Below are 12,224 nucleotides of genomic sequence, written 5' to 3'. Positions count from 1 at the left end.
GACTCCTAAGGACCCCCTAGAAATTAGACTACTACTATTTGATAAGATTTTAGCTTTTCCTCCCACTCTCCTGGTCATAGAGGAATTAAGGCCCCTAAAAGTCAGCCCTCCCCGAGGCAGAGCAAAGCACAACCATGTTTTTTCATAACTTTAATGTCTAATTTCTGAACTGGATGGTTGTATAAAAATATTTTACTGCAAAATTAGTTTATTTGGTTATTGTCTTTTATGACATTTTATATGGCTTTTATTTTGAAATGCCACATCAGAATGACATGAAACTTTTTGAGAGACACAGTGAGGTGGTCCTGTGTCATTTGAAATTATTCTGAGAGAAATGTGGACAGGAGGGAGATAGTGATAAATGTGACCAAAACATTCAGGCATTAGGGAAAGTAAAAGCCAGCATTTTAAAAGAGCAACTCACATCATGTCAGAAATAAGGCTGACCTGGCTGAGTGATAAGACCATAGACTGTATAAAAATAGGATAAGACATGGAACATGCCCAGAAATAGATGAGTGGGTAAATTCTCCTGCCTCTGCAATCACGTGTTCCTCACTGGGTTATGGATTGAATCTCAGCAGAACTTTCTCATGCGTATCTGCTTTTTCCACTTTATAATAAGAATGGAAATACTGAAGCTGAGTGGACTGCACAGCGTTCTTTCTTTCTAAGCAGGTATTGGTTTGAAGTAGGGGCAATTAGGGGTAGATAAACAGTTCCCTGTATGAGCAGTGGTCAATATTGGTCTACATGGGATGTAACCTTGCTCTGTGAGATGCTGACATCTAGTGTCCATTCCATTCTCCAGTTGGGATTAGCACTGTGGTACAATAATTATCCACTAGGTGGCGGTAATGCAACATTAATTCTGGATGTAAATTAAGGCAAAGAAGAAGAAGTCTGTTCTTCCGGGGCCGGGGCAGCCTGCCTTCCTATCAGCACGTTTTAATAACAAAGTACATTTTTATCTTCTGTCAACGATGCAGATCCATTGAATAACAGGGGTATTATAACACGTCGTTTTCCTAACATTAGTCTGAGGCATATAACTCGCCAACACTGCTAAGCGAACAAACTGAGCAGCAGGGTCCAGTCATGGAGGAGGAGCTGCTAAAGCAACAACGCAAGGAAAAGAAGGACCTGCAAGGTAGTAACTTAACTTTCCTTATTTTTATTGTCTGTGTAGTTACTCTAAATCAGTTAGGTATGTTGTTTTATGTAGCCTATTTAACGTTAACGTTAGAATGTTGTTAGAAGTTAGGTTAGTTAGCCTAAGCTAACCACAACAGGCCATGATGTAGTGCAATGCTGAATACCACTACTGTGATTTCATTGCAGTCTGTCAGTGATATTTATGAACATGATACACATACTCCTTTGAATAGCTCTAGTGCCAAATGCGGAGTAACATGTAGGACACCAGCGATCACTTTCGACATTTCTAACTCAATGGGTGCAGTGCAGAAACGTGTTAGCTAACTTAAAATGGATCTCATTCAGTTTGTGATGTGGGAAATTCATTATTGAAACCGTTATGTCATCATCAATCACCAAAGATAAGATGCATATCCCAACTTAATCCAAAACGTTTGTAGACAAATGGTGTTTTGCCATGTAATTTGTAAATCAGTTCATGCATTCAGCATCATCCTTGTAGATGTACGAGTAGTCTTCAGTATTTCGTGTCAGTGTGCTCCACTGAAGTATGTATTGACCACCATAACTAATCAGTCAATCTACTCTTGTGCTATGTTTTCAGCTAAAATCCAGAGCATGAAAAATGCAGTCCCCAAGAATGACAAGAAGAGGAGGAAACAGTTGACAGAAGACGTTGCCAAACTAGAGGCGGAACTCAACCAGAAACACGAGGAGGAGCTCGGACAGCTCAAAACTACAGCTGACTCACAAGTACATAATATACCTGCATTCCAATGACTGGCAAATCTAATAGTTATGCATTAGGATTTCCCATTAAGTATGTAAGGAACTTCCTGAATGCTTACTCTTAAAAAGAATGTGCATTTTCAATACATGCATCGTGTGTCTAGTTTGGAACAATGCACATTGCCATTACTTTTTAACAGCACATATGTTATGTTAGTAGAAATATATTTACAAAATATTTATTGTTGGAAATGGAAACAGAAATATTTCCCCAAACTAGAGGTGTGAAGTGTTGAAAATGCACATTCTTTTGTCAGGCTTTAAAAGAAGCAAGGTACATACTGCATCCTTTATATTGTATAATAAGCCACATTGGCATCATATTATTGATGCATGCATTTGATGAGATGAGATGAGATATACTTTATTGTCACTACATGGTACAAGTAATTTCATGCATGTTTTAGCACAACTTATATTTAACATAATTGTACATTTACGCATGTATGCTGACTCTATTTTTTTAAGGTTGAGCAGGTGGAAAATGGAGTGGAGACCATGACGGTCCAGGATGAAGAACAGAAAGAAGAAGGCAAACACTCACGTGTGTCCAAAGCCCAGAAGAGAAGGGTGAGCGACAGTTCTCTTCGGACAGCATATATGATGATTTCAACGGTTATTTATCACTGCCAAACAGCAAGTTGCCATTCATTCTCATTGTCTTTACCATATACAATGCGCAGTGCATGATCACAATCAAACTTAACTTGTGTCGTCAAATTGCCTTCCAAAGTTCCCAACGTTCTGAATAAATGCATTTTAATTCTTTGCAGGACAAGAAGGCGGCTGAGGAGAAAGAGCGGGAGAGCAGGATAGCAGAGGCAGAGGTGCAGAACCTGCAGGGTGTGAGGCACCAGGAGGGCTTGAAACTGGCCCAGAAACTGGCCCAGCGACAGCTGCAGATCCGGGAGATCTTCTCTGATGGCCACTGCATGTACCGCGCCATCGAAGATCAGCTGGTGCAGAGACCCATGGTACATACAGTATCATTATATGTATGGAGTGTTTTAGCTGTAGATGGGGAGGTTGCCAGTTTAAGTCCTAGTTTGAATACTTAATCAGGAACAAAAGACAAGTCAAGTTTATTTGTATAGTCCTAATTCACAAGCATGTTTCAGGACTTTACAGAGAATGTGTCTAGCTACATCTCACTAAGCACCATCAATAAACAGAATTGAATGGTTTGTTTATAAAGCATTTAAAAAAACAAGCAGAGAAGAGAGGGAGAGGAAGAGAGGAGATAGAAGGGGAGAAGAGAGTGAGAGGAGAGAGAAAGGAAATTAATGTACTGTTGCTTTTTATAAACTGCATACCAGAACTTTAAATATTGTATTGTATTCTATTCAAGCCTGGGTTGAGCCTGAGTCTCAAGGAACTGCGATCCCATACTGCTGAGCACATGAGAAGCCACGCTGATGACTTCCTCCCTTTCCTCACCAACGCCAACACCGGTGACATGTACACAACAGGTAACGCACGCCTGAGCCAACACCGGTGACATGTACACAACAGGTAACGCACGCCTGAGCCAACACTGGTGACATGTACACAACAGGTAACGCACACCTGAGCCCACACTGGTGACATGTACACAACAGGTAACGCACACCTGAGCCCACACTGGTGACATGTAAACAACAGGTAACGCACACCTGAGCCCACACTGGTGACATGTACACAACAGGTAACGCACACCTGAGCCCACACTGGTGACATGTACACAACAGGTAACGCACACCTGAGCCCACACTGGTGACATGTGCACAACAGGTAACGCACGGTACGCCTGAGCCAGCACTGGTGACATGTACATGTACACAACAGGTAACGCACACCTGAGCCAACACTGGTGACATGCACACAACAGGTAACGACTCATCTGAACGCCAACACTGGTGACATGTACACAACGACTCACCTGAGACGGCTTTGATTTGGCTGTTGGAAACACACTCTCATAGATTCGACTGTATGTCATAGCACATACTGTATTACTTATTCAGTAAATATATGTTTATGCACTGTGTGTGTCGGTGTGTGTGTGTGTGTGTGTCGGTCTGTGTGTTTCCAGATGAGTTTGAGAAATACTGCAGTGAGGTGGAGCACACGGCAGCTTGGGGCGGCCAACTGGAAGTGAGTCCTTAGGGTTGTCATGGAAACACTGTGCTATTATCAGTCATTGGTTTTCGCAGTGATGATCTATTTTCCTTTCTTTTCTCTGACAGCTGCGAGCGCTGACCCAAGTCCTTCACCTGCCAATAGAAGTGATCCAGGCTGAATCCCCCATTATAAAGATAGGGGAGGAGTACGATGGCGACCCTATCACCCTCATGTAAGAGCTTTATATATATATATATACATAGCTGTTTTAACCAAATATTCTGTGTGGAATAACTAATAGTGTAGCATTATCAATATATACTAAATGTATAATATACCTGATGGCTGTCATTATTAGACCAGGTTATGATAAAGCTTTGGATACCCCCCTCCCCTCAGATCTTGTTTCAGAGTCAGAATATTAATGTATTTCTGCTTTGTGCTGCAGCTACATGCGTCATGCCTACGGACTAGGAGAACACTACAACTCTGTGGAGCGTCTAAAGGAGCCTGCCAGTGAGGAAGACAGCTGAGAGACAATTCTGTCTTGGTGTGGCAAACCCACATTATGTTATGTGGCGAGTTTTTAGACTTCTCACATCAAGGGCCCCTAAATACAGACATTTAGTAGCCCCCCACCTCCCCTCCCCATCGATGAAAAAAATGCTGGCTCGAGGGCAACTGAGTGAATGTTGCTGTTTTCAGATGGGGTTTGCTCTTGAGAGTGAAGTTGAATAGAATGAATCTATTCTGAAAACAGTATCATTGTGCTAACTACAAAATAGCCTAAAAATAGCGTAATAGGCAAGTTAAACGTTTGGATCCCCAGTCTTCCCTGCAACCCATCTTGACTGGGTGTAACGCGCGCACTGTCTGGAGAGAGGTTTGAAGTTGATCAAGCATGTTACCTAACCAGAAGCACAACATAATTCAGTAATAGAATGATGCACTTTGCAGTGATTTTAGGTTGGATTGGCTTGTTGTGTATGTCAATGTTACATAAACAAATATTGATGGTTTGCATCACTGCTTGTTTGTGAATATTCCTCATAAGGGAAACAAATATTTATGCAATGTTCTGTTCAATCATGACTGCAAAAGATGACTGTACTGTGTTTAATTCAAGGCAACCATGTCATAGGCCTATACAGTAAAATACTATATAGTACAATCTGCCGTTTCTGCATATACTGTAACTGTACTATGTCTATAATGAAGCACTCATGTCTATGCAGATTAGCATTTGATCATGAAATACATCAATGTTGAATGAATTAATAAATGCTGTGCCGTATGCATTTGGGCAAAAGAAAAAAAAATCGAAATCATGTAAATTGAATGTTTTGAGTTTTTGAGACATTGTTCACATTTTTCAACATTTACCGCCAGGACCGCCGCGTATCTTGCTTGGGTGCGGGACAAAATTGATCCCATAATGCCCTAACTCACCCTCCTCCATCCAATTACATTATTAGACAGACAACAATTAGACATTTTGTATTCTAAATTCTGTATTCTGTTACTCCCCAACCTTTGTTGGTGACCCTGGCCACACCCTGAAATCGGAATCTTGTCAAAGTAGCTAGTAACTCTGCCATTTAAGATCCTATGGACCATATTAAGTTGCTTTTGATGTGATCTGTCCTTTACTGGAAAACCATTGAAGCTGAGAGAACTGGGACCTGCCCACATGGCTCCTGTCACCCAACCCTAGTAGGCCTACTGGTACTACTTTCACTAGTTTATTTTGTGCTACTTGGAGTTTCTGTTTTAAGGCCTTGTTGATGTTCCAATACCAGGAACTATTAAACAGCCTAGTCCAAGTGAGACTGGACTAAGCAGGATCACATCAAGTCTTAAGGATCCCTATCCAGTGAACTTACCCTCCTGACTGGGTATCTAGTTCTGGAACTAACCTTACCCACCATTTTCAAGGCCATCATGGAAGCCCCCCTAGGTTCTTCTCAGTGACATCACTGTCATCACTCAGTCTGTCCCCAGATACAAATGCAAACTAATCAGTTAGTGGTACTTTATTGTCCACAAGGGAAATTCATGTTGTTCGTCAGTACAAGCAAACAAGACAATGTATAAAAAAGTTGATACAGAACGGTAGACATGTTGCATTTTTTTTTTTTTTTTTTTTATAATCTTTATTTTCAAACTGCTAACATCAACCTGGTTCGGAGGAGAAGCTCTGCCATGCGCAGAGGTCGCCGCTAGAGGCCGCCACTGTCGAGGACAAAGCTTCATTTCTACCAGGAACTTGCAGGAAGCGTCCCGTATCCATGGGAACTTAGCATTGTAACGTAGAAGAAGTTTTGCTCTTCAAATGGATACATCAATATTTAGAGCTTTACATGGGAAAGCCACTTCTTTAAAATTGAGTTCTAGGAAAATAGACGACGTTCCTAAATCCGTCTACAGATTAGCAACTCTTTCAACCCTCCTGCTGAACAACAACTCCATCTCTACTCTGCCCGCCGAGCTGCTGTCATTACAGCACGTGAGTCTGTTTGCGCCTTGCTCATCTGCCTGCTAGAACATTGCCAACATAACGAGTTATATTATATTACACGTGACGGCACAGGTTCGTTATTTTCTGTTACTGTAACTTTTCTGTTTACAAGCTGGCAGAGCTGAATTTGGGAAATAATGCCTTGAAGGAGGTTCCAGCCGTTTTGGGAGATCTGGGGTCTTTGAAGAAACTGTATCTGTTCAGCAACCAAATTACAACAATGCCACCTGAAGTGATAGGTAGGTAGGTCCTAAAACAGTTCCGCATCATTAGCGACCTTGAAGATTAAGCTAGCTGTACATTATATTACATTATATTATTATATTCCTTTGCTTTACAGCTGGCTTGCCAAACCTCATTGTGCTCAATCTGAACCACAACTTGATCCAAAGGCTTCCTCCTGAGATCAAAAGGTAGGCTACATCATGCTGTGCAAGGTGCAGCAAAAATAAAGTGTATCATGATGTATCACTACTTGAAGTGTGTAGACTAGAGGCTCATGGCTGCAGAAACCATCTCTGTCTTTGAAGAAAGTCTCAGCTCTGGCTCACACTGGGGTTAAGGATCATTTAATGAAGACAAACCGAAGCATGTTTTCCCCCCTCAGCTTGGTGAAGCTTACACACCTCAGTGTGCTGGACAACAAGCTGGAGCTGCTCCCTGCTGAGGTGGGCCATCTTCTTAAATTAGCTGAGATTAACTTGACTCGCAACAAGTTGTCTCGGCTTCCTCAGCAGCTGTACAAGTGTAAAGAACTGACCAAGCTGTATGTGGCCCGAAACAAGCTGACCCAACTGCCAGAGGTGGGTGTTCTGGGATGTGATTTCTAACTTCTTTAACATGCATTCCTGCATTTTGCTACCATAACTAATGGGACATGTTCATTTCCCTAGTCTTTGATTTTGTCCTGATTTTCCTCACATTTCGCCCCAGGGAATCAGAGCATTGACAAAGCTCCAAGTTCTGGATGTGGCCGGGAATGAGTTGTCCACGTTTCCTGTTGAGGTATGTTGTCTAACAGTGCTTCTCAAAGACCCCTAAACAAACACAAATTAGACCACTGACCCAATTTGGTAAGATTGATTTGGTCCCAGGGTCCCCCATTTGAAAAGATTTTAGCTTTTGTGATGACCCTCCCACGGTCTAGTTATTATTATTACTATATTATTGTCTAGTTATTTTCCCTTAGATTTAGGTAATAAATTATTGTTTTAACTTTTACTTTCCCCTCATTTGTTACTTCAGGTTGTAAATTAAGTTAAGTTAAGTTATCCTTTATTTATCCCCTTGGGGAAATTCATCCTCTGCATTTGACCCATCCTCTACTAGGAACCTTCCTAGAACTAGGAGCAGTGGGCAGCCACTGTGCAGCACCCAGGGACCAACTCCAGTTATTTTGCCAGTAACTTGGTCAGGGGCACTGACAGGAGTATTAGCCCTAACATACATGTCTTTCTTTGATGGTGGGAGAAAACCCACACGGACACGGGGAGAACATGCAAACTCCACACAGAAAGGACCTGGGACGGACCGGGGTTCGAACCTGGGACCTTCTTGCTGTGAGGCAACAGTGTTAACCTCTGAGCCACCATGCCGTCCAAAATCTATAAGGAGAGACATACACTAAAGTAAAAGTTAAAACGAAGGGAAAATAACTAGACAACAGAAACTACATTAAACAAATGAACAGAAAGGTGAGGAGAGAGAGAGTCAATGGTCTGAAGGTGTTCTTCAGCCCAATGAGTGCACCGGGCCCAGGTGCTCCCAATCAAGTTAACGACCCCAACACCAGGCTCCTGCAAGACAGGGCCAGGAAAGTCGAACGGTCGTCACTCGTCACACTTTTAGATGTTTTATTGCGGAAAGTGTATGAAACCCATGACCAAAATACTCATACATTATTATTGTGTTACTTATGGATGGAATTATAGTGAAAATAAATGATCAGCATTTTTGCTGTGGACCTCCTGGAACCCCTTCAAGGACGTTTGGGGTTCCACAGGCGCAGACCTCAGTCTGTGAGAGCCACTGGTCTAATACAGAAGCACAATGCGGTGTCACAGTGAACTCCAAAGTGTATGGAGGGAATGGCCACTAGTCTTGACTTGAGTCCTACATTGCACTTTGCTTTGTCCAGTTTGACCTGCTGAACCTGCAGGAGCTCTACTGTGAGGGGAACAGGCTGCTGTGCTGCCGGCCCATGGCCTCAGTGCAGGTCACGGAGGTGCTTCCTTTAAAGGTAATGTAGGGTGACAATAAAGTAGTACAGTGCAGTAGGACTGTCTGCCTGTCTGTCTGATACTCTCTCTCTCTCTCTCTCTCTCTCTCTCTCTCTCTCCATCTATCTATCTATATATCTATCTATCTCCCATGTATCTCCATTTCCTTTGTAGTGATAGGACAGGATTAATAAGATAATAATATTAATAATAATAATGGTGGCTCGCCTGGTGGTGCGAGTGCCACGGGGGGGGGCCTGGTCCTTACCGCGGCCGACCCGGGTTCGGGTCCGACCCGTAGCCCTTTGCCGCATGTCATCCCCTCTCTCTCTCTCCCCCCACCTTTCCTGTCTGCCTACTGTCCTGTCTAGTATAGGCAAAATGCCCCCCCCCCCCAATCGAAAATAATAATAATAATAATAATAACAATAATAATACTAATAATAATAAAGAAACTCCTGCCGCCTTTTCACACTAAATGAAAAGTATGCAAGATAATATATATCACAATATGGCTTTGTGTTGCACTCCAGCCGCCCACAACTGGAACTCTAATAGTGTATCTTCATCCTTTCCGACACGTCGTGTCATGCTTGTGTCCGCAGGAGCTGGTTGCCAGGTTTGTCCTGCTGGAGGACAGGAACAGGAACTCTGTGGTCCACAGGATGCTTCCCCACTCCCCCGACCTGAGCGTGCTGCTGGCCAACAGGGGCTACTGCGCCCTCTGCCTGGACCCCTTCCTCACCACCTGGCTGGAGTGTGTGCAGTTCATCAGCCTGAGGAAGGTAGGCTGCATGGTGCTTAGCCTAGCAGTGTTTCACCTGTATTCATTTAGCAGTGGGGTGCCGCCACAAGAAATGTTCAATTAAAATGAGCATTGTAATTTAGTAGTACTATCATCTGAAGCATTTTGGACACAGTGGAGTCCAAATGTTGTTCAATCGATGATTTTATTATCATTATAAAACATTCTTAGCAATACAATCTCAATTTGAAACCCAACTTAGACCCAAACAGCGGAAAAAAAAGTAGAATTACATCTCCAAGCACCACAGCTGCATACAATTACAGAGGAAAACACTGCATGGTATTGTGGATATGTTTTCTAGTACTGTATTTGTGAGACATTTCCTCCATCGGTGCTGTTGAAATAGGATAAGATACAGTGACAGATTCATGTAATCAAAGGTGTGTGTGTGTGTGTGTGTGTGTGTGTGTGTGTGTGTGTGTGTGTGTGTGTGTGTGTGTGTGTGTGTGTGTGTGTGTGTGTGTGTGTGTGTGCGTGTGCGTGTGCGTGTGTGTTTTCAGGACATGAGAATGAGGAGTTCCCTGACTGTTCCAGTTCGAGTCCTTCTCTGTTCATACAAGTGCTTCAACAGCGATGGACACTCCTACTATGGTGTTGCTTCAAGATAAATATGAGCCCATTAAAAAAGGTACCATCTATCATCTCTGTTCTCACAAGCCCTTCTATATATATTTTTTACTAATACTTTGAGATGTGTTAATTAGGGGTGGGGGAAAAAATCGATACACCACAGTATCGCGATATTTTGCCTGACGATATCGTATCGATATTTGGACGCCAAATATCGATATTGCAAAAAAAAAAAAAAAAAAAAATTTTTTTTTGTTTGCAGGCCATGCCAGGCCACCGGGCTACTATAAACTTTAGTTCCAAGGCCAGCAGTAAACAAACGGTAGCATATTTTCATTTTGTTTTAACAGTAACAGTTTTGTCATAACAGTCATTTACAAATTCCCCAGTTACTGAATGGGCTGCACAAAATGTTTTGTGTAAGTGAAGTGAAGTTGCAAAAACTACATAAGTACAGTAGTCCACACACACATCCAGTTAAGGTGGACTGTAAGTAGACTGTAACAAACAGTTCAGTTTGTCAGGTGCATGCAACTATGACATGACTTTATGAAAGTTGTTGGTCTGTCTACTTGACAATGTTGCTGCAATAAAATGGTTGAAGTCAGATGTACAGACTGAAAAATTGTTCTTATATAAACCAGATGTTGACAAAGTTTTCCTTTGGGGACATCATTTGCAGTTGAAAAAGTAAGAAATCGCAATATATCGAAATATCGCAATATTCAATATATCGCAATATCGATATATCGCAATATCGAAAATATCGCAGTATCGCAATACTATCGTATCGTGACTCAAGTATCGTTTCAGTATCGTATCGTGGGCATCTGGTGATTCCCACCCCTAGTGTTAATACACAATGACTGTAGACTGAGATAATACAGTATATTTGTGGCCTCAAAACCTCATGCTCACATGTACAGTAGGTTAATAGGTTAACGTTGTGATGTAGAATATCTTGCTGCAAATAATTGTTTGTATCTATAGGCTTTTGTCTTTCAAACATCCCATATAATCTATCTAATCTGTCTAGATGTTATTGGGTTGTTCACTAGGTGGCAGCAGATGACCATTGAAAATTGTGCCTGTTCCAATACTTAACACAGGGTTTTATTTGTGGTACTAGTATGCACTATGCAGTGTTGGGGAGTAGTTCATGTAGTTCAATTACTAGTTTAACTACAATTTGCAGTAGTCGGGTGGTAGTTTAAGTAAATCTCAGTAGCTCTTACAGTAGGTAGTGAACTACTTTGGATCATGTAGTTAATAATTACAAACTACATCTAGTATTCATGATGTTTTTTGTCGTACAATATGGCGCAATGTCACAGCTCATTGGCCACGGTTGTCATTTAATGAGAATCACCTGCTATCTGTATTCAAATCAATTCAAATCATCTGTGGTTTGCGACCAAGATGTCTGCGATCAATTTCACATTTAGTATTTTCCTGATTTCCACCTCAACCACTGCTCCCTATCCTCTCCTTAAAACACATCCCCGGGCCCGGGCTGCCTAAGTGAGGATCGGCCGCCCTATAGTCCCTAAATCAAACACACCTACACTTTCATGTAGAAGGAGTCTCTTGCGCTTCAGCCCCTCCACAGAGGCGACAGGACGTCGATGCTCTCAGAACAAGACAATAGTACTGTCAACAGCAGTTCAATGGGTGAAACCAAAGAGGATCCCGGAGCACCCGATTCACTGGAAAAGTATTTGAATAATGTTGTAGAATGGAATTCACCATCCCTCATCCGCTATATAATATATATAACAGCGAATATAAACCAAATTTAATGAAGCCAAGGGTCCAGGAAGTGTCTTATAAAAGTGTATTTAATAAAGCCATATTCTTAAATCTCCTCTAATCATCATTAGAGAAGGACTGCAAACATCTCAATATACATTGATGTATAGATTCCATGAGGATTTATGGAATGCAGTGAAGATCTTTGACATACGCTTTATAGGCAGAGAGGAGGAGAGGGAGAGAGGAGGAGTGAATAGTTTCTAATGTGCGTTGGTGCAGTCAAACTGGGAGGCTGTTATCAGCAAGC

The 12,224-nt window shown here is 42.0% G+C and overlaps 2 protein-coding genes across 2 annotated transcripts; both read left to right on the top strand.

Moving 5' to 3' along the window:
* Positions 1–928: 928 nt before the first annotated feature.
* Positions 929–5,338, top strand: otud6b (OTU deubiquitinase 6B). The gene is made up of 8 exons (XM_083646245.1): positions 929–1,153; positions 1,766–1,914; positions 2,419–2,520; positions 2,724–2,924; positions 3,299–3,419; positions 4,022–4,083; positions 4,176–4,282; positions 4,499–5,338. Exons 1-8 carry the CDS (start codon positions 1,102–1,104, stop codon positions 4,581–4,583), a joined length of 879 nt encoding a protein of 292 aa, XP_083502371.1. The 5' UTR covers positions 929–1,101; the 3' UTR covers positions 4,584–5,338.
* A 1,044-nt stretch (positions 5,339–6,382) lies between these two features.
* On the top strand, positions 6,383–10,203 carry lrrc69 (leucine rich repeat containing 69; the record flags this gene model as incomplete). The annotated part of the gene is made up of 8 exons (XM_083646037.1): positions 6,383–6,556; positions 6,681–6,807; positions 6,909–6,981; positions 7,176–7,371; positions 7,502–7,573; positions 8,706–8,807; positions 9,393–9,572; positions 10,096–10,203. 8 exons carry the CDS (start codon positions 6,383–6,385, stop codon positions 10,201–10,203), a joined length of 1,032 nt encoding a protein of 343 aa, XP_083502163.1.
* Between the last annotated feature and the right edge of the window lie 2,021 nt (positions 10,204–12,224).

The sequence above is a fragment of the Poromitra crassiceps genome, assembly GCF_964638095.1.
Source record: "Poromitra crassiceps genome assembly, chromosome: 11".
In the NCBI taxonomy this organism is placed as follows: domain Eukaryota; kingdom Metazoa; phylum Chordata; class Actinopteri; order Beryciformes; family Melamphaidae; genus Poromitra; species Poromitra crassiceps.
This window is presented reverse-complemented; position numbering and strand designations above follow the sequence as displayed.